General features: G+C 40.9%; 1 protein-coding gene across 6 annotated transcripts in view; it reads right to left on the reverse strand.

The window, feature by feature from the left end:
* Positions 1-3,841: 3,841 nt before the first annotated feature.
* Positions 3,842-23,641, reverse strand: part of LYPD6B (LY6/PLAUR domain containing 6B) — a 47,095-nt gene continuing 27,295 nt past the window's right edge. For 3 of the 6 annotated variants that reach the window (XM_065070230.1, XM_005499106.3, XM_065070232.1), the window contains exons 2-6: positions 12,173-12,231; positions 10,805-10,958; positions 9,601-9,699; positions 8,498-8,628; positions 3,842-6,518 (exon numbers count right to left, since the gene is read on the reverse strand). In XM_065070230.1, the coding sequence (XP_064926302.1) occupies positions 6,354-6,518; positions 8,498-8,628; positions 9,601-9,699; positions 10,805-10,919 (510 nt within the window). In that variant the 5' untranslated portion in view covers positions 10,920-10,958; positions 12,173-12,231 and the 3' untranslated portion in view covers positions 3,842-6,353. Of the gene's footprint in view, positions 6,519-8,497; positions 8,629-9,600; positions 9,700-10,804; positions 10,959-11,604; positions 11,763-12,172; positions 12,232-23,641 lie in introns of all 6 variants that reach the window. The other 3 variants (XM_065070231.1, XM_021297791.2, XM_065070229.1) reach the window with 2 other exon arrangements.

Below are 23,641 nucleotides of genomic sequence, written 5' to 3' on the forward strand. Positions count from 1 at the left end.
TTTCAACAGTGATGACAACTAGGCTTTGATTCTTTGAAAAAAGCCTTTTTGGCTATCAATTCGCAGGCCAACTTTCAAACAAAGCCTTTCAGCTGCAAGGAACACTTAAATGAGCACTTAGATCATCTGCAGCCAATCTCATTTGAAGCCATTGGGTCTTTTAAGAAGTCCTTCCTAATGGTCACATTACCATGACTAATCTCCAGCATAAGTTTCTGCAGACCAATATATATTTGTCTTATTTAATCAAAGCAGTAATATAAATTACCTAATTGCACAGCAACACTGACATATATACACACTGGTTAAAGTCCCGGTCCTACCCATGGTAAAATTGCCACCAACTCCAATGCAAAAAGGAATTAATTCACAGTATTTAAGACCTCCCCAGTTAATGAAAAACAAGGTTTTTACAAACACATCTCATGAAACCATCCACGTCTCACATGGATACTTTGGCAGCAATTTCTTTCTTCCATAGTTAAACCAAATAGAAGGGACTGCATATCAGGCTGGAAATATTAGTCCATCAAACAAAGCAAACCCCAAAAATGTATTTTCTGATTGATTTCCCAGTGACACATGCTCCATCTGCATTCAGCAAGGGGAAAAAATATACTATACTTACTATCTATTCTGCTCCTTGAGAAAATAAAATAGCTATAGTGCTATAACCACTTAGACATGCACAAATTACTCAATATGCATCAATGTTCGCTAGACAGAAAAGCCAAGTGTTTGCAAAATATCAGAACAATATCTGACAAGTGCATTGTTGTGCAAAGTTGCAAATGAGCAGGACATCCTGCAGCTCAGGACCCCGGCGACAGAGCAGGGAACAGGGTGTCATATCTATTATTTACCTGCAGAATAAGAGACTGGAGAAAAATCAGCCATGAAAAAGCCTTCAAGTGAGCATTTTAGTTCATTCCGCTCAGCTCAAAGCGCCTCCAGTGAAACCATCCCCAGTGTGAACCCTGAGCAAATCGCTGCCTGAATCCCTCACTATAAAATGAGGATAATGCACTTCTAAGAGGCAGAATTCAGTAAAAATACTCTGAGAACCACTCTGTGATAAATAACATTAATGTACACTTCAACGTTAACCAAATAGAGAGATGGACAGGAAAAAAGAATCAGACGCAATGTAGTTTCTGGTACGAACTCAGAATCAAAGAAATAAGAATCCAGCACGTTTACAGGAGACACCGACCAGTACTTTGCTATAAAGAGAATATTTCAACTTCTGGTGTTACAGCCACCTGATAACCAAGTTAAACTGCAAATTCTATCAAATTGGTCTGAAAATAACATAGCTACAAGCTGGAGTTTATTCTTATTATTCCTTCTGTTCATAGCAGACTTTCAGATTTTCTATTTCTTTGCAGGTTGGTCACAAATTAAAACTCAACAGACTGGCATCGACTGTTTCCATCCCTCATTGGCCGTGGGTGCATTGTGGGAACCCCATTCTTCGCAAATCCTTTGAATCCCGGCCAAAACCAGCCCTGGGAAAGCCCAAGAGCAACCGGGAAGTGTAACAAGTTTGTGGGATGGAGCCATGGGCAAGAGATTCGTTTGTTTTGCTTTTTCAGAGTAGGAGGAATACACAAGGGAATCTGTGAAATTAAAACCACAACAAAACGCTACCACAGTTTATAGGACCTAAAACATACATACTTTCTTTAAACACAAGTGACATTTTGTATAAATTCAGTGAAAATAACTGCAAGCCGATTTGTCATTCACTTATTTATTGCCTCATTCAATATTTCACTTAACCCACCTCCACTCACATACGTATTTTCCACTTACTACAGTTTATTTTGCCCCAGCACTCCCATTCCGGAGCAGCAGCGTACGGCCCTGGTTACAGTGGCACAGTTCAAAGGGCAGAGATTAAAAAACCCCTGAGCAAGAAATGCTAAGACTGGGCCAAATTAACACAAATGAACTGTGCAATGTGACCTTTAAACCCCCATCTAACAAAGTTACCTTTCTTCTTGCAAAATCTACCCAAACATCAAACATCTACAGTTTTACCTCCTTAACAGCAGCTTCTTAATAAAGTCCTGACGAGGATGTTAAAAATGACTTTAATAAATCACCATAAAATTAAGCAATCTAAAATAATGAATTATGGCTACTAAATATATTACTCTATGTTCTCCAACCATCTCCCCCGAACTTACAGCCGGTTTTCTGCATCTCCATGACTTCTCAAAGGCAACAGCAGAATGGGTGATATTAAAAACTCACACACAACTCCAGACATGTGCTTTCTGCAGAGACATAATAGGGACTAATTAGTTACATGGTGCCTGCCTTGTTTCTACAAGAGCTGAAACTGCCCCCCTGGCTTTGGACGGGTCATTATTTGCCCCACCTGAGACTCGGACGCAGCTTCACGGGGGTGAAGTGTTGATCTGCTCCTTGTTTCTCTTCATTGGAAACACCTGCAAATAGCAAGACCTGGAAGAGCCACACACTTCTCACATGGTAAACAAATATTTTCTACGGAAATGGTTTTGTGCTCTGAAATACCTTGATTTTTATGTTTTTAATCTTTTGATGTTATTTGCTACAAAAAACCAGAAACTGGCCTTTTGTCTTGTTTAAATGAGTTCACAGTGCGCTGCTCATTTCCTTAATTTGGAATTTCAACCTGCACCTGGACTTGAGTTTCTCTGGGAAGGGGCCAACGTAGAAACCCCATTCTTGCTTTAAAACCTTCCTGTTTAAATGTAACGGTAAAAACTTATTCCCACTTAAATGCCTCAAAACTATACTTAAAATGACTAATTATTACAGCGAGTACATTTTCAGAAACGCAGCTGAAATCCAGTTCTCTTCATGCCGTTTCAATGCTTGTGGCCACGGCACGTCTGCACCAGGCCAAACTTCCCTCCAAGGAGCGAGGGTTGGCAGCACATAAATACTCCTGAAGCTACTGCTGTAAAAGCAGATGAAATAATAAACCATACCCAGGACATGGCAGAATTCCATTTACACTAAGATTCTGCCAGCGTTCCCTTAGCTGTAGGAGGAGTTTAACAAGCGGGCTCCTCAGGATACGTAAATATACATATATATCGTATATACCTGCGATCTTTTCTTCAACGGAACGACATTTTCCTTAACCAAAATCAATAAAGGATCTTCCTCGTAACTGGTCTTGTCGTCTTAAGAAGCGAAAGGCTTTTTATCTTTTTCATATCAACCATTTTTTACCAGCAAGTGTTTTCATATTTTTAATGAAAAGTGCGGTTTCTGGAGAAGAATTCAAACAGTGACACAGCAGTAAGAGAGCATCAGATACACCAACGCTGAAGGGAGAAGAAGCTTTTGAAAATAAATCTTCTATAGACTGTCCAGTGCAATGTAAAATAATTCATATTACACGCATATGTATTATAAAATGAGATTTATCTTTCCTCAACTGCACAAATTGATTTACTTGCCATTACTCAGGAATTTTTTCAGGTCCTAAGGGGAATACAAAGGGATCGTTCTGCCTGTGAACACACAGAAACGCCTTTGCCAAAGCTGCGTGGCTAATTTAGGCGTTAGCAAGTCGTATAGATTTCATTGACAACACCTGCGAAGCCAAAATTGAGATGCGTGAAGTACCGACATTATGAGGATTCATTTTCTCAAATCAAACAATACTGTTGTAGGTCCCTGTGAGTCCTTCAGGCAGAGAAAATACAGCTGATACTTGAATCTATTCCATAAAACAGAAACGTTCTACCACCAGTTACAGACTTCCTGCCCAGCCAACCATTACTATGCACTCTGGTGAATTTTAGCACTATTTTCTTTAATAACCAGCACACATTGCTTTTCCTACAAACTTAGCTTTTAATGTTGGCCTAAAATAAACTCTCAGCAGCAGCATACAGGTTTTTACATACATGAAAAGCAGCGAGGGGCAAAATTGATATTCACTCCTAAATTCCATATTTCCTCAGGCAAGTGCCAATTTGTGCAGCATTAACGTGGCAATAATCACTTTTGCAGATTCATTTTTCTAGAAACAACAGCACTAAGCTTTGCAATAACAAAGGTGTTGATGCATCGTGACGATTAGAACTCATCCTTAACATCCTCTGCTGGTGGGATTCTGTTACGCTAAAAACCAAACCTTTGGCGACACCAAATCCTTTCGTACACCCAGGCCGCTGTCTCTGTTGCTAATTTTAAAAAGATGACAAAACCAAGCACACCATCTTGGCACTCCAGTGGAATTCATCAATTATTTTCTTTTTAATTACTCCAAACAATTCTTTACCAAACGCACGAAGGATTTAAATTATGAGCAGATTTCTTGATTTTTCAGTGTGGCAAACAGGAAAGAAAAATCAGTTTAAACAAGAAAAGCAAACGTAGGGAGAAGTCCCCTCCCAAAAGGTCTTTTGGCCTCAGCCCCCCCCGGGCAGCTCTGAACTCTCTGGAACAGCATTTGCAGCATAAACTCACGGCAGCACTGAAATCATTGTAAATTATCTGCAGTAAACTCATGTAAGACTATAGGGCACTTGTTTAGATTGCAATAATTATTCCCAGAAAAAAGGCTGAATACCCTGCAGATCTTGTGGCAAAAATGTGATGTTTAACAATGAAAAACACTGAATGTGCTTGGTAGGATGTTGGACTCCAAGATTAGTCTATTGAGCCGTTACCTGGGGATGATCACTGAAGAAAACAAACCATTTCCTCCAAACATCCTGAGCGTGTTGGGCTGTGGGATGCACAGCGTCGCCACATCCCAGAGCCTGCAAAACCTCCACTTAGGAAGCAAGAATTATTTTGCATTGGGAAGCAAAAAGTGTTTCCATCCAGTTTTTGCAACTACACAATTGCCTGTCAACACATCACAGACTTTTTATATATTCTGAAAATACTGTGCAGGCAATTTTAGAACGTAAGCAAACCCGAAAACCTTTGAAAAATCTGTTTCTCTGCTGTAAGTCTAAATAGCAAATAATTAAGCCAACATTTAGGTTTAAAAAAAATCCCAGTTTATAGTTACTTGAATTTTTCGGAGAACAGTTACAAACCTTAAGAGTAACTTTTAATGATCTGTCCTCCCTGAAAAATATTTCAGGAGTTAATCGTCATTTTAAGCGTCTCATTTAAGACGAGAAAAAGCCTCTAGGTCAGAACGATCCGTCTTAGTGGTAATTGTATCAGGATATTCAGAAATGAATGATTTAGGAAAAAAGTGCAATTCAGTTCTTCAGACCTGCCAGGTGAACTCCTCAGCTGTGCTGCAACATCTGAGATTATCAGACAAAGTTTATGTAAATGGTCTTTTAAAAGACATGGAGTCAAATAATCAATCTACGCAAATGAAGCACATAAAACCGCCAATGTTGTAATGCAAAATAAAATCTTGACACAAGGTTTTCAAATGGGGGTGGGAAAGCTACAAAACAACAATGGCCAGGGGTCTGGGACACCCAGCATTTCTGGGAGAAACTTCTGCAAAACAAGAGGGAACGCAACAGATTTCTCTCCTTATTTATACCAATGGCCTACTTACAATGTTTATGGTAATGTAGCTGTGATTTCAAAGTCACAATATTACCACCACTTTGAACAATATCACAAAGGTTCAGCTGCAGTGAGACTCTATTGCAATAAAATAACCCCTTTGGGGTGGGGGGAAGAATTCTGATTTAGGTGCTCAAACAGTTCATCATTTTTAGACAGATATTCTACATCATTTCACACTGGTTCAAAAATCTGAGTGTGAGACAAGGTTTTACAGAAAAGAAAGATAGATAGTATTATTTTGTATTATTTCCTGTAGAAATGATAGCTCTGATTGAAACAGAAAAATATTCTCTCATATATGTTCTCTATGAAAACCGTAACTAAAGATAAGCTTAAATACACCTGTTGATCAAGTCGAGAAACTCCGTGCCATTTATGCACAATGAAAAACAGTCTAAACACAGTTTCCTTTGTTGGCACATCATCCATTGAAAGTTCCTTTTTATCTCACCTGGCAAAGTCACTTTCTACAGATGAATCTTTACTCTGTTCAAAAAACATGCCAAGCAATGTGCATTTTCGTGATAAAATAGTGAATTATAATACCTCGAGCTCAACCCACTGCCTAGTCAACCAGTGGGTTGTTGTGTTGGCTTATTTTTTTAAATACTGCAGACCATATGAAGTATCTTCACTAAAACATCCAAGGACTTCACGATGTACACTTGTCTTTCCGCTGTCCCCTTATATTTTATGTATTTAAGCGCCAGTGATTTCTCCTTGCACGTACTGAAACCATCTCCTCGCGGTGTCTTGCGGAGCCTCTCGAGCAGGTGTCAGCGGGGGACGCTGCGTCATGACAACGCGATTACCAGGACCGACACCAGCACGGCGAGGTTGACTGTCCGCCCGCTGCCGTTCGACGTTCTCCGGGCGTGCAGCACAGCAAATACCGCGTTTGTGTGGTTGGTCGGGATTTCAACGTTGCAAATCATGCCTTCGCAGCAAGACACGCATTCCTGGGGAGAAAGAAGAGATCCCTGGACATGGGGTAACTCAGCAGTGGCTTTCAGAGATATACGTGATTTTCAACGGATTGCAAAGGTTGCAGCTAAACATGTAGAGAATATATACTAACGACTTCTACTCCAAATCACACACCACAGCCTTCTTGGAGTAACTTGTCACCTCATGCTGTCACTGGGCTTGGGAACTGTGATGTGATGCGACACAGCCTCGCCAGCTGTGCTGACAAGTTCACTTACATTGTAGGAAGCAGAGAAAACTTTCCACCACTTTCCCCTTCCATTAATAACTAAAAACATGCATTTGAACGTTTCAAGTTTCAGCTTTTTAAGCTGAAAAATTCTGACTGTAAAAACTTTGTTCCAATTCACTTCTCCCCCTCAGGTGTCTGTATTCAGCGTAGCTTCGCATGCTGAACTTCTCATGTTTTCAGTTTTCCAGTGCCACTGAACCACTGACACAGCTGATTTTCAGGAGAGAATCTGAAAATACATTTTCTTACATGACAATCCTTACTAGGAAAGCCAAGATAATGCCAATTTTTATCTAAACCAAAGGCACCAAAACTCTTGTACGTTAAAACACAGCAGACGGCAGGCTGCACACTTGTTTCATGCCCAGTCCACCAAAACCTGTTGAGATCAACAGAAGCTGATTCAGATAACGTATGTTGTCTGCTTCATCTTTGGTGTCTGAAATCTTTCATGTTAAAAATAACATCACGACCCTCCTCGACTGTTAAAGGATTAGTGGATAACGCTTTACTGCAGTGAATACTTTGGTGAGACAAGGCAGAGCGTATCCTGGGCTGCATCACAAGGAGCAGGACCAGCAGTGGAGGGAGGGGATTGTCCCCTCTGCCCCGCTCTGTGAGCCCCCCTGCAGTGCTGGTCCAGCTCTGTCCTCAGCACAGGACACACGTGGACCTGCTGGAGAGGGGCCAGAGGAGCCACAGGAATGATCCGAGGCTGGAACAGCTCTGCTGGGGACAGGTGAGAGAGTTGGGGTGTTCAGCTGGAGAAGAGAAGCTCTGGGGAGACCTTATTGTGGCCTTTCTGCATGTAAAAGGGGCTGATAAGAAAGATGGGGACAGACTTTTGAGCAGGGCCTGTTGTGATAGGACAAGGGGTGATGGTTTTAAACTAAACTAGGGAGATTCAGGCTGGACATGAGGAAGAAATTGTTGGCCCTGAGGGTGGTGAGAGCCTGGAACAGGGTGCCCAGAGAGGTGGTGGATGAACCATCCCTGGAGACATCCCAGGCCAGGCTGGACGGGGCTCTGAGCAACCTGAGCTGGTGAAGATGTCCCTGCTCATGGCAGGGGGGGCACTGGGGGAGCTGGGAAGGTCCCTCCAACCCAAACTATTGCATGATTTTATGATTAAGAACAAACTTTTCCTTAGCACCCCAAGGATGAGACAAGGCAGCAATCCTCACTATTTGTCCTGGAGCAAAACCTTGGTTGTATCTTGCTCAAGCGCACGGCCTTCATGGGCAATCGCAGCCCCGCTCTGTGCACCGCGCAGCGTTACCCACGCTGTGTTGTGCAGACATGTCTGCAGTACCTGACTCGCAGGCTGGTTTGCCGGAGGGCTGACGGTGACACAGCTGTAGCACCGTGAACATCAGTGCAGGTTGCACAGAATCAGAGAATCATAGAATAATCTGGGTTGGAAGGGACCTTAAAAGTCACAGCCTACCTGAGCACCCTACTCAGAACTCCAAAACCAAGGCCCATACACACACACACGAAAGCCCCAGGTTTTTCTTTAGAAGTTATTACATCCCGCCACACAGCAGCACAAATAGGAAAGTAAGGGCAGTCATGCATCTGTTGCAGAAATGTGATTTCTATTGTTAAATACTAGAGAGTGTATCTTGGCACATCTTCCTCGGCTCAACAGGAAAAACAAGTACTGAAACGCAAACCGCCAAGGCAAGGCGCTGCTCCTGCACAAGGAGTGGTGCTTACGGTGTGGCCGCTCTCCTGGTGGTGCTGGCAGCCCACGAAGTGACATTCTTCTCCAGTGGCACATTTTTTGGTGACGGATGTGCTTTTCCCGTGGGCTGTGAAGAGGTGAACTGTCAAACAGTACCGAGTACCTGCAAAGTACATTTTAAAATGTTTATTTGCAGAAAGTCTGCGTTCTTTTACAACATTTAAAAACTTCACACGATTTAGCAAAACATTCCCATAAAAGTGACTTATTTTGGTTGTATAAAGCTATTTTTCAACTTGATCAAAATACCATTTAGTGATAAATTAATTAGTGATGAAATGTGAAGCTTAACTGATTCTTCAAACCTCCAATAAGGTTGCTATCACTTCAACTACTTAATAGCACTATAATCAACATTTATCTTCCATTCTCTGCTCTTTTTTGCAGCACATTCTTGATTTCTTTGTTTCAGATGTTTCCTCATTCCTCCAATGCATTTCTTCCCCTTTCCCACTATTACTGTGAATATCGCTGCGAAGATAAATGAGGAAACATATTTCCATTCTTATGTATCTATCTATCCATCTATCATCTATCTATCTATCTATCTATCATCTATCTATCTATCTATCTATCATTCTGTCATCCAATATGATGGCTAATCACTCAGGTCTTGCTGCTCACAGGCAAGTCTATAACTTAGCGACCATGAGAGCTGGGGATGGTATCCCAAAGGAAGGAGATAAGGCTACAAAAGAAATTCTTCACTTATTTTAAACAACATCTTTAAAATTAATTCCTAGGAAGCACAGCGTTATCTATATATACACACATAATCATTTATTATACTGTTAATATATTGCTTTCTATGTTAAGAATATATTATTATATGTTATATTAAATGTTTTCTACATACATATATATAAATAATTTTTCACTGCTGCTTTCCACACTGAAACGGCCAAAATATTCCCCTCAGCAGAAATCATATGACTCAGTATTACAAATAAGGCAAGCGAGGGCACCCCTGTGTTGGCATGTGAATCCTATTCAGTGAGATTTCCACACGATGGCTGAGTCAGGGAGCAGCAAATTCAACCGTCATGAAGAATCTCCTCAGGACAGAGGCACTTACTCTCAGGACACCACCTGTCTTCAGCCCATCTGTTACAGTTGTAATTGTCCACCGCATTATCGCAGGTAAAGCACTTGAAACTGTTTGGAAATGGAGTGGCTTTAAAAGTAGGAAAATATAGTAAGTTTGCAAATATTAAGAAAAAAAATATTCAAAATAATACTATAAGTACTTGTAGACACATATACTTACTAAATATATGACACACTTTGACACATTTTCAATGACACATCACCATTTGACAAATAAAACCTATGAAACAAGTTTTGTTGGAAGCTTTTACATTTTTAACTGGTTTTGCTGTGCCTGAACTTTAAACCACCTCCTCCTGTTTTCATTCTCTCACAGCCCAAAATGCCATTCAAGCAGTGGTGTGAAAAACAGGAAAGAAAGAACAGCTTATATATATATATATATGCACACACGATAGTACATCCGCATGTACAGATACACAAACACAATCTACATTCAAATGGCTTTTGATTCCTTTGATGAAAAAAAAAAATACATCTTCAAAACCAGCTTCAGATCTTGACAAAGGGTTCGAGGGAATTATTTCAAAATCTTATTTACATTATATAAGTATCTAAATGATTTTAAGCTGCACGGTTCCCTAGATGCACATACATTCCTATGATATCTGGTTGTCTCGACTGTTCTCATGATACATATCATGAAAATCTTCTGCCCTTAAATGAAGGGATAGAACACTTGTGATGCGAGATGAGAGGCAAAAAAATGATGCTATTAGTGACAACTGGCTTCACAGGTCTCACAAGGTTTTTAATTACCTTCAGTTTGAATTAATTGCATACAGCACACCTATTCTTTCCCTTACAAAAACGCCCACAAGATAAAAGACAAAAACATCCCTTCTGTATTATGAGAAATCCACTGCATAATGTGCTCTGTGGGGAGACGTTTCAGAGACAGAAAAGTATAATAAAAGCATTTAAAATGTGAAAACTGTTGCCCTCGTGCACTCTTTAACTCAGCAATGCGTGCAATCGTTTGCTTTCATTCAGCCAACTCATCAAATCTCAGGAATAAACTAAACTAATGCAGGTTGAAAAGGAAAAGTTTCATTTTAAACTCTTTTTCCTTCATGTTTGAAAGAGACAAAGAAGAGATTGAATGAATATGGCAATCCACCAATTATTAAGCAACAACTGAACACACAAAAAATGTATAAGCGTCTACTTACGGTCCAGTGGGGGTCTCACATTGTAAAAGTTGATGTTCTCAGCTGAAACCCAATTTCCTGAAAGCACGAAGAACGGAAGAAAAGCTCCAGCCAGCATGTGATGGAACAACAACATGCTGAGTATTGTTGGGCATGAAAAGCAGAACTCCCAGGCCTAGGAAAGAAAGGGAATACGTTATTTTGGGGGAATCATAAAGAACCGAGCGTGGAGAACAATAAATTTCCTAGGAACGACTTCAGGAACTTGACAATTCAGTCGGTAGCTCTACGCTGTGAGGATGGTTAATGCAAGTGAGCGTGAAATGATGAACAACGCAAAGCTGAGTAGTTGCTGCCTTCTGCTGGCCAAGGTCCTCTACAAAGTGCTTACATTGCCACAAATGTAAAAAAGTTCATTTTCTTTCTTTAATCTATGTGTCCTTCTAAGCAATGTCAATCTTACAGATTCCTTGTAAGCATTCCAAAAAAATCACCACCAGAACAGAGCTCCTTTGTATCCTACTGGAAACAGACAGGATTGCAACAACATTAAAGAAAGTAAAACGCAGACAAACAGCCTAGAACCCAAAACCAATTCCTTATCTGATACAGATCTACGTGTATCTAGTGACTTCAGATAAGCCACGTCATCTGAATTGTAAGTGCACTTATCAGTGGCACAGCATTAATCATCAGGAGTGTAAATTAGATTTATTTCTCTGTAAAGTGCATACAAAGGCAATGCTAAGGAAGACGCCTGGTGATGTTCCACAAATTTGGGAGAACTGCAAAGTGGAAGATTCAGTTTTAGCAGAACATACATGTTTTAGGCATGGTACGGCAGATTTATTTGGGCCCCCCTGAGTACTTTGGTAAGACTTCATCGAGAAGAAGAACTCATCAACGAACCTTTTGATCAGTTTGATATTCAGATGCACACACACAGCTATGTAGAGCAAACTGGAGTGACACTGGAGACCTAGTGCAGATATTAAAAAGCAGAATCAGATTAAGAGGCACACGGCCCATGCAAATTCCCAGCAGGAGAAAAGAGCTCGAGGGGAAGTGCCGCCGAACCAGAGACGTCGCTTGGAGCTGCCAAGTGCGGTAACTCATAAAACCCTGCACAGCAGGGACACGCGTCTGCGCAGGGGGACCTGAACCAGGCCAAGCACTCAGCCCAGAATTCGGGGGGGGTTGCTTTTATTGTTCTGGTTTTTACCCCAACTGCCACAGACGGGAATTATTGGAAATACGGCTTCGCCAACAAACCAATCAACAGAAAGTTCAACTTTACACACTGAGTTTAGCCGTCTTACTTAAGTTCTGGTTTTCAAATCACAGTTTTACGAATATATTGCAGTAGATACTGAGAAAACCACTGCATACCTCTACTTGTGGCTGTTTTCTGTGGATGGTCCGGATGTCTTCTGACTCCAGCCCAGGACCTAAAGAAGGGTTAAGACAATAAAAAATGAGGAAAACAAACTGCAACTGCTCATCGTAATTCTGTCCCAAAGGAACTAAATAGCTTAAACACTGTGTGTGTGTATTTATATTGAAAATTAAGACAGAAACCTAGAAGCGTGGTGGGTTTTATTACAGAATACCCAAAGAAACACCTGAACCACCCATGTGGCTCTGTCTTGTTGAGCGCTAGCCCACTGCAGATACATGGATTCCCTCCTCCCCGTGATACCCCAATGTCAGAAAAGACAAAAGAAAGATGAAAAGTGAAGCAAGGAGACTCCTTAGTCCTTCATGAGGATGAGATTACTCCTCTTGCAAAGGAAAAACATCATTCAGACAATGATCTAGACCGGACCAGGCCACACCAGCTGAATATATATTTTGTACTCTAGGGTCATCCAAACTTTCAACACATACTATGAGCAAAATAGAAGCACGAATCAGCAGCGGGGCAGCACCAAAGAGCAAAGACAACCTTCGGCCTGCACATTAGAGGTTATCAGCAAACAACAAAGTAAACAGGTCCCCCCAGTTCAATCCTCACCGAAATCCCCAACACCACTGCAAAATCCAAAATACATTTAAAACACAGTTACAATTAAGCACACGACATTTGCACAGTGGTGTTCCACAGCATTAATACGTAACCTGCTTGACTTGTCCCACTAACACATACGCAAGGTGCACATTTCAAAGGTACACTTAGTTTTAATGTTCTGTTTTGGTTTGGTTTTTTCATTTGTTGAGAGACAAACCTGTGCATTATGGCTGGATGATCTTCTGACACGTCACCCAAAGTCTATTTCATGACCCTTTAATATCTAATAGATCAGCAGAATGTGGCATTATCCAGGACAGGATAAAGGGAAAAGAGGAGACGGTGCTGCTACTACAATTCATGAATAATCCAACATACTATCAACTTAATTTCTCCAGTTTATGTTGGCGACAACATCTCTCCCTCAAGTTCCTTTTGTTTCACAGGCTTCATTTTAAGTTAGTGTTTTAAAACTCTGTCTTTTGCCATCTATCTAAGGCTCTTCAAATCAATTTTTGCTCACAAAATAACCTTTTATCCCCATGTCAAGAGGCAACAGAATTTCTGTTCCAGCTGAGAAATTCGATAATTCGCCAAATTGTTCTATCCCCATCGTCTGCTTAAAGGTATTTTGGATCAGGATTCAATAATCTAACCAAGAGAAGGAAGCACCATAGTGCACCAAATGCCTTCATTAATACCATAACCATTATTCTACATCAGTTGAAGAGTTAATATAATAACAAAATACGTCAGCATAATTTCTATTAAATTATACTTTCCATGAAAATCGCCAATCTGAGAAAACAATAAGAGCTAAAGATGCAGAAAGGCTAACTTAAGAGAGCTTTATTTCCCACACAGAGGAGAATGGTGGTTTAACAAACCCAAATACCCCCAAAAGCACAAAGTATGAAACACAACTATGCAGCACTGAATTAGCCGGCGCTTCAGGAACGTCCCCTTTTCTGACATACAAGACAAATCCCTCCTGTCCCTGTGCTTACAGGTTGTTCTTTCCACCCCCCGGCGCCCGAGCACAGAACAACGAGATGTTTGGTCCCACAGTTTAAAATCTTTTAAAAATACAGAAACTGCAGTCAAGGTGTGGACTCAAAACAAGAGGAACCCCAGTTCAAGCAGGCACCGATTTTCAGAGCCACACATTTCTGATCCCAACTACCTCCCTTGTAAAATAACCCTACTTATGCCCTTTGAATAGCACAGGCGAGTTACTTTTAAATTATCAACCTGGTTTTAAACAGGCAGTAAATTTCAGTGTATTTCGGGCAGCTCAACAGCATTTAATTCTTTCCGTTTCACTCTGTAGGAAGACGGGGTATTGAAACAGTTGCAAAATTTCTCTCCTTAACTTCAATTTTCCGCAGTTTCTCCCAGGTTGAGGAAAATCTGCCTTTATGGGGAGACTGGTCTGTCACTTGATCTGACGCACCTGGGCAGCAAATAAAAGGCGCAATTACACTTGTGCCAGGTTTCTACAAATTCAAGCTCCCTCCGGTTCCCCCCCAGGTTCCTGCTGCTTTCCCCAGAGAAGCTCAGGCCAAATGGAAAATTGTGGAGAATATAAATACCAACAAATTCTACTCTTCAGCTGGTGCAAGGCACAGTAAACTGACCTCCCAATTTGCTGTAGTCAAAGGTGTCCCTGTTTGCTAACCAGGCCAATAAATAATGGATGTCATTTGTGATGGCGTTAGTTACACAGCTATGCCACAAGCCCTTCTAAAATAAAATAGGAAAATATTGGAGGAAAAGAAAAAATAAGGCTTCCGTATGTTATAAAAAAATCTTTAAAATGCTTATTTTCTTCATAGTCTCTCTTCACTTGTGCTTTCGTATCTAGGAGCGCGAGTAAATATTTCATTACGCCCAATTAGGGACTCCCATTAATGAAGGAAAGAGCTGTCACAATACAGAAGATTAACTCCTATAAACAAGAGCAAACATGGAAACATGTCCCTGGGGTGGGGGGACACCCAGGAGAGATGGGCTGTTAATCTGTGATCCGCTAAGAACTTGGAACCAAAGCACATTTCAAGAAAACAAAGAAGAATACAATGGCTGAAATAATTCACATATTCCTGAAGGTTTGAAGGCTCAGATTGCAGAGTAGGAATCAGCGTGCTGGATTTCTGATTTTAATAAAATTCAAGTCTGTCTACATTGTTTTTGCTGGCAGACTCTGGAGGATTAGCAGATTGAACATCAGATACGGAATGCAAATGAAACTTCCTCCTGTCATTTAGTAAGCAATTTTCAGGTGCTATTAGATAATTGCAAATGCTTATGTAAAGCTTGTTAAACACCACTTCAGGACATAAGAGTTCGAAATACATAGGCAGAAAGGTATTTATATTAAGGGCTGAAAAAGTTCCAGCCAACACCTGACATCACCAGGTGTTCGTGACAACAACTCAGAAAGGCCCAAACTGACACTTTGACTTCTCTAAAAGGACAAAAGCGGCTCCTTGGCGTCCCCGTTTCTTAGACAAATGCTGCCCGTCTCACGTTCTCCCCTGGAGACCGTTTAATTTGATCTGTACGCCACCACTTACCCTACCTGAAAACTCAGGCAGTGAATGAATGGATGGAACGAACAAGAGAAAAACCTTCATTTTCTTTGGGAAAAAGGCAGAGCATTCTCTAAACAAGAAGAGGGGGAAAAGGAAATATTATGAAGGGCTTACAAAAAATAAATACTATTACAGATCTGCAAATGAAAACTATTCGTTATACAAGTTCTACCTTTTCTGACCTACTGAGCTGAAGTCTCGATTTTCTGGTTTTTCATTAGTACAGAATAGCACAGCAAACCAGATGTTTCCATTGCGCTGACAGACATCTGCAACTCGGAACACCGACAGAAGAGAATTTCAGAAATCAACATTATTTTTAAAGACAGCACATTTCCTTATCTTCACCCACAGTGCACTTAACCATGCCTGGAAATAAATTTGGTCTTAATTACAAGAAATTATAGAGCTCTTTATCTAAGATCTTATAAAAGTAAAACACACGGAGATCTGGTAACAACAACGTCTTTAGCTTGGGGTGTGATGCTGGCATGGGAAACCGTGATGCAAACCAATAGGGAGACATGGAGGTGTCTGAATACACAACACACACAACTGCAACAACTCTGAGAAAATTAACGTATGATTAATGTGATAAATCTGAAGTGGAGGATTTGCAAGGACAAAGCAGCTGTTTGTTTTTAAGCTGATACAAAAGAGAAGATCTGTGGAATGCAAATTGAAATTGCACAACATGATGTTGTATCTCATTCCTTTTATAGCCAAAACTGCTCAGCAGAAACTAGTCTGACATTGATCTTAAAATTCAGAATCCCTGATCATCTTTGGAAAGCAACTTGTTCTATCTAAAGATCCATTAATGAGAGATAAAGGTCCTATTCCCTTCTGCAAGTGCACAATTTCCTCAGAGAACTGCATTGTTTTGACGTTACGGACAACCAAAAGTTTTACACTTCAGCTTGTAACAGCTTCTATATATCACATAGGCAACTGTTTTACATTTCTCTCTCCCACCTGTGCAAGACTGGAAATACGAACTTCAGAGCACTCTAGAGAAAAGAGATTATAGGAATAAGCAGCGTTTCTTCTTTCCTTGAGCTCATTAGAGCACTTCTGTAAAAATGAGTCTAACCATAGGAATTTCACAGAATATCTGGTTAAATACCTCGGTGTATCAGACCAGTATTAACTCGTTAAGCCTCACTCCAAGTGGGGGGATAGAAGTTAAGCAGAACTACCTCTCTACACAAGGTATCGGGACCCCAGTTTCCATCAGCCAGAGGACCCAACCAGCTGAAAGCACAGTGCAAAATTCCCATTTTCAGTGTCCTTCTACAGTTTTAGCACCAGAACACAGCCAATATTTAAAAGACTTATACTCCTGCCAAGCTAAAGTGACTCATGTTCAACCCAGACTCCAAGGGAAAGCTACTGCTTGTCGCAAAAGAATGAAGGTCTGCAAGACCTGTTTTAGAACATGACAACGGTGGGATGACGGCACCGCTCCAGAAAATCTTCTATTTCTATATACCATCCACTAATTGCTATTAAACAGAAAATGCAGGTTTTAGCCAGTTCAGCCTCAGAAATATGCTTTGGTTTCAATGCCTGTTTTTCCAGGTGAAACCCTGTTTCTAACACACACTTTGCCCAATATACAGTTACATATGCCATAAAGTTACATATACCATTCTAGACAATAAAACATAACACATTCTAGACAACAGAAATGAGAACCTACATGATTTCCACTTGTGAAATAAATATTACATTCCCTTTCAGATTAAAATGTCAAATCAAGATTTGCACAGAAAGATTTGCTAGGAGAAAAGGGTGTTTGTACGCGGTCCTACTTCAAATATTAAATGCACCAAAATCTGTTTGAATGCAGAATGGCCCGGTGGGATTAGATAAATTAGAAGGTGTGGCGGGTTCTGCATCACAAAGAGCTTCACTAAAATCACAGACGCTACATTTTCTACACTAACACAACACTAGAGGGACTATTAATATTTTGCCTTCACTTTCCCAGTGACAAGAAAAGGGTCAGCGATGCCCTTCTGCCACCAGCTTATCCCAGTTTAACACCGATCTGCTGTGCAATTGAAGAAACCCACACACAGAGCCAACCACTGGTTTATACCGGCAGGGTCTGATGTGTGAAATTCATAGTGCTGGTACTTGTCTGATACCATCTCTGCCTCATGTTCCGATCGGCTTTTTGTCACTACGCAATCCTGGAAATAATAAACAATATTATCTCCTTGAATGCACCAGGAACGGCTGCAAACGCCACTGGGTTGGCTCCAGTAGCTCCCAGGTGTGCTGTGCTGAGTCCAGCTTAACACATTAAGTTTAAAAATCAGTTGTGAAGAACAAATTGTCTTCATATTGAACTCCTTGAGAAGCTTTTGTCCAGAAGCACCAGTAAGTCCCATTATTAAGAAACAAACATATCTGAATTAAACTCCTTATGGAAAAATGTAACTTTAAAAGCAGAAATCTTTTGCAGGTTGTATTTTCAATGGCCTACATGACGCTTACATTTATTAAAAGGACAGATTTGTATTGCAAATGTGCCGGAGGCAGGGAGTGAAATTCTGATTACAAGTCAATACAGAATCTACTACAGGAGTAACTATCCAGTTGACATAACAAATACCCCCTTGACATGGCATCACCTGCAGCTCGGTGTCATCAGCATATATAACATATATATACATCACATACAACATTACTAGCAGTGAAACATAAGTAGCTTTGAACAGAAAATTAATCAGAGTGTCACTAATTACACTTGTGAAAAATGGTTTGTGCACAGAATTCCCCCTCTCCCACATTACTCTTCCACATTGCTAAGGCACATACTTTGAGTCGCTGAAAACTGATCAAGTATTTCAGTAATTCCCATTATTCTGCCTTGCCCTACGCGAGCTGACACAACATCTCAAGATTGCAGATGTACTTCTCAGTAGATTAAAAGAATTGCACATTTCCCCCTGTTTTGTCTTTGAAATCTCAGACCACTCCACTCAGAAGCTATGGCTACTTAAATATTGCTTCCTAAATTATAGACGAAGATTTTTCTATTTGAGATACAACCACTAATGGAGAAGAGACGATGCAAATCCCACTCGCAAACTAAGGTTTGCTGTTTGCAACACTCTGGTTTTAAAACCCTTTTCCAGCTGAACTCACTATTTGCCCCCAAAGGGTGATGAGAGGCCTTTTGATGACGGCTTTTAGGAAAATGTTACTATATAATACATGACAGAATGTATCTACACATGTATTTTACAGCATTTTCTTCTTGAGGATTTACTTGGAAGATATATGCAGAGGCACGTGAGCTCTGGAAGGGAGTAAGGAGAAAAAGGCTTTATATTTCTAAGAGTACCAAGAAAATCTGTTTCAATTCTTTACACGGTTACAAACACAAAAAGGTTTAACAGTCGTCTGTTTGGTTTGAAATGCTTTGAATGAACTAGGCTGAATAAATTGCTGACCCGTCCAATGTGACCTGGTGTAAAACGGCATTTACTGCCAACCGACGCTCTAATCCAGAGCGCTGAAAACACCACAAAGCAAATCTCAGTTTTACCAGCCGGGAACTATTACCCACGCGCAGTATTTGGCAAAGCTCGTTATTTGGACACTTCAGTCAGGCTCTGTTGTCTTGTGAGAGAAAAGAGATTTGCCCTCATGGCAAAGGGAGGGACAAGACAAACAGAAAAAAATCATTTTCACAGGTTTGCAAAAGCTGTGCGGACATATATGACATATCACAGAATCGACTGGGTTGGAGAAGACCTCAGAGATCATCCAGTCCAACCCTTGGTCCAACTCCAGTCCGTTTACTAGATCATGGCACTAAGTGCCATGTCCAATCTCAGGTTAAAAACCTCCAGGGCCGGTGAGTCCAGCACCTCCCTGGGCAGCCATTCCAATGCCTGACCACTCTCTCTGCAAAGAATTGCTTTCTGATCTCCAGCCTCAATTTCCCCTGGCAGAGTTGAAGCCCATGGCCCCTTGTCCTATTGCTGACTGCCTGGGAGAAGAGACCAATCCCCACCTGGCTAGAACTGCCCTTCAGGTAGTTCTAGAGAGTGCTGAGCTCAGCTCTAAGCCTCCTCTTCTCCAGACTAAACAAGCCCAGCTCCCTCAGCCTCTCCCCATAGGGCTTGTGTTCAAGACCCTTCACCAGTCTTGTTGCTCTTCTCTGGACCCGTATCTTCAGCTACGAACGCAAATGCTCCATTGGTTTCTTCCTCTAAGGCTCCAGTCTCTGTGGTAGAAGCACATAGCTACAGACACAACCTGGTATTAAGCATTTATAATCAAATAGGCTAATATTGAATTAAAATTATCTGAAAATAATTATTTCTTTACACTTGCCCTCGTTCCCCTTCACCATAAATAACCATGCTCTACAGCTGGAATCTCATCACTATGCACGGCAGCAGAAAGACAAATCACAAAATCACACTTCCATCACCTTGCAGTTACTTGTATTTGCTAGAGGCTGAGCCTTGAATATGATAGTAGCTGAGGGAACATTCCCAGCATTCAGAAAAAAAACAACATCCATCATTTCTGGTCTTTTCATCATTTTCCGGGACAGACGTACAGCATTTCATAACATTTTTTCATAGTATTTTTAACTGAAGTGTCACTATCTTTTTTTTTTTTAAGAAAACCCAAACATTTCCAGTCCCAGCATCAATCTAGTCCCTTCACTTCTTGCAGCTTTAGCTCCCACTTACCCCTGCAGCAGTAATTGAACAGCACTGGTTATCTTACCAATCCGAACCATTCGCAATGGTCCCGTCCTCAACTCGGCTGCATATTGAATATTGGAAGGAAACGGGTAAAAGTCTATTACATGAAAAAATCCAACCCCGACACGTGTTCTCTGCCCCCCGAAGGCACAGGGTATCGCTCCTCATCTCTTCACGCGGCAAAAGATCCTGTGACCGTGGGTGTGATTTGTGGTGGTTGTTCTAAAGAAAGGAACCGAGCGCCTTGGGTTTGCCTGGAACAAATGTCTCCTTCCCGTGATACACAATTCCTATTTCTCAGCCGTTTCTTCTTTTTTGTTGTTTTTTATCTCTTTAGTGTGATGCTATCAGGGCAGTGACATTTTCTGCCTTGCTAGAGGGATACAAAAGAGTTTATTTATCATTAATGTGACAGAGCTGCTTCTATTCAGCACCATCCTGGTTCTCCTGATACTCTCCAATGACAGCAAATCTATTTACCCTTCCGATGTGTCCTTCCCACCTTCACTGCTCTGAAATCCTCTCTGAGAACAAAATCACATTTAACTTTTGGGTATTCCCACCGAGCAGAGCCTGGTTTGTATTTCTCAAAGCCTAACACTTGCTAAAGCCTCATGCCTGACTCCTTTCAGTCAATGCAATAATATAATAAAACAAAACATGGCAAGTAATTTATTGCCTGGAATAAAAGATAGTTTTCATTCAATTAGAAGAGCAATTAAAAGAGACAAAGTGCACACTCTGCATCTGCACTTACCTGCCCCAGGGACAATGACACATTCTTAAATAAACTGGCAGTGGGTACAAGATCAATAAGGATGCCCCTGGGTGGGGAGATTTATTTCCTATACATATTGCCTGCGATACGGAGGATTTAATCTGACAAATCGAAGTTGGCAAATTTTCTGTTTCCTTCATTTCCTCTTGACAAATTGAGAGTGATGATAAACAGAAAAGCACTACAAGGAGAAAACCCAAAATCCTGCTTTACTAAAACCAATAGATCACTGGCAGGTAAGATCTATCCCCTTTTACTCACATCCCCTGAGTAAAAACATCAGAGTATCATATTGTAGAACCGAATGCCCATTTCTGTGTCTGAAATGCCATCAGTTGTTCTGCAGCAGAGTCATGAACTGGTACGAGGGGACTAAACTCAAAGTCAAGAGCCAAGTGCTTTATCCTCCTTTTATTGTTGTTCTTTTAAAAGCTTCAGATGCTCCCATCATTTCCACAGAACCTGAGAATTCCTCTCCCTCTGAGCAAGCAGCAGACCAATGCCGCAACCACTTAGAGCAAACTAACTTTGAATATCAATAAAGTTTACCAGCTCGGACACAAACCAAATCCTCCGTGCAAACCAGGCGATATTTGCACGCTGCACCTCCAAACAGGTGCCCAGCTCCACAGAAAGGGTGAATAAATGGTTTATTGTAGCCGTTTCTTGTGCTTTTCATACGCAATAGGCCAGTTCCAAGAACTATCAGATGCCATTTGAGTGAAGTATCCATATAAATGAACACAGATGAAAACTTGCCTGGCTGCTCTTCCCCTCCGAACAGAAAGCAATTCACTGGGGAGAGAAGAAATCTTATTCCTTTTGTGCCGTTGAGCTCACTTGGGAACTCTCCGCAATCAAAGGCACCATGAGCTTTTTCGGGAGGTTACTCAGAAACCCTGGGTATGACCTGCGGGGGAGTTTAGGCAGACGGGTCATTATCAAATTAGTGCTGGGATACACTGGAATGAGAGACATAAGGAAAAAATAAATCATCAGTAAGAAAAAAGTACCACCAAACCCAAACACTCGTCATGGAAAACCACCAAACACTGTTACAAAAGGAAAAAAGAAAAAAACAAAGAGAAAGAAGAAAGGAGGAAAAAAAAGGAGGAAAAAAAAAAGGAGAAGGAAAAAAAGGAGGAGGAAAAGGAAAAAAGGAAGGGGGGGAAAAAGAGGGGGAAAAATGTCCCCTCTCCTTCCCCACTCTTGCCGTGATTTATTAATAACTGTTTGCTGCCACATCCCCAGCTCAGCTGTCTCTTTTCCTAAGCCGAAAAATGTAAACCTTTCCCATAGGTGTTGAAGATCTTTAATGTCCTCTGAACGTTTCTTTTGGTTCATAGTGTATATTACGAAATCAAGGGGAAAGCAACCACCAAGCAAAGCATGGGTACATATTACAAGGGGGGGCAGTAATACAAACACACACATATATATATATACACATAAACCCTACACTCCCCCCAATCAAACTTTGTATGTAAACTGAAGGAAGAATTAAATTTCCATTACTGCTAATAGTATAATAAATTTCCTATTGTTATTTCTATATTAATTTTCACAATGCAGGTCATGCAATACATGAATTGTCCATAGGTTAGCAATATACCTTTCCAGAGGTTAACTGACTTCTAGAAATAATCAGTTAATTCCTACTCACACATCAAGCAATTCCTCAAAACGCATCCTGTGAGTGTCAACGGATGAATAAAGAGTTTCAGAGGGTAACTCACAGCTTTATTACTTTTATTCTGATACTTCTAATGTGATGAACGGATTATGCTGATGTCGATGCAAACAGAAAATTAATTGTCTACTTCAAGGATTTACAGCTGTGTGTAAACAAAATAAGAACATAAATGAAACGTTTCCAAAGTCAGATCTTCAATTCCAAGTGTCAGCCTGGAGCAAAATGTTACGTCTGAGCTACAGTATTAAACCCCCCAAAGACGGGAAGGTTCAAAAAGAACAACCTTTCAGACTCTTAATTCTTACTGTACTGCAAAGCAGAGGTTAGCAAAACGTCTTCACTGTGCGGTGACAGGAGGAGGGAAAACGGGGAAAAGAAATGCAGGATGGGCTGCATCAATTAACCTGACAAGACAATTAAATAAAAATACGGACAGAAAGGCCAGGATAAGTTAATTGGAGGAGAATCTAAACAGTGAGCTGAATCACGAAATCTTAGAGCTTTAATTGAAAGCTGAAGAATTCCCCAGAACTAAATTCCCCAGCAAGCGGAAAGCTATCCCTTCCGTAATAGCAGGCAGGTATATAGGAAGCAATAAACTTTATTACAGGAAAAAAAGAAGTTCAACAGTCTTTTGAAATAAGAGAAGTGTCTCGCTACAATTCCGTGCTCTCACTTAATCTACCATGAATGGGCTCCAGTGACTGAGAAGAGGGAGAAGAAAAAGAGACGAACAACATTCCTGAACAGTTCTCAGCTGAAGCTTTAATCATCCGTATTAGCAGTATGAAGGGATGCTGCACCGCAAAACCACCTCAGTGCTTTCCACAAGTATCTTTATACATTACTAGAGAAATACTGCAATACGTAGAAAGCAGCGGGTGAGGAGGTGAAGGGAACACAGTTCAAAACAAAAAGGACGTGTGTCCATCAACCAGTATTGCCCAGCAAACAGAAATTATCATCATGTGCATCTGGTCACTACCTCTGTCCCTGATGGAAGAGAGTTTCACCTTTCAAAAGAGTTATATTGATATATGTGGCTA

This window comes from Columba livia, chromosome 7 (assembly GCF_036013475.1).
Source record: "Columba livia isolate bColLiv1 breed racing homer chromosome 7, bColLiv1.pat.W.v2, whole genome shotgun sequence".
NCBI classification, from domain to species: Eukaryota; Metazoa; Chordata; class Aves; order Columbiformes; family Columbidae; genus Columba; species Columba livia.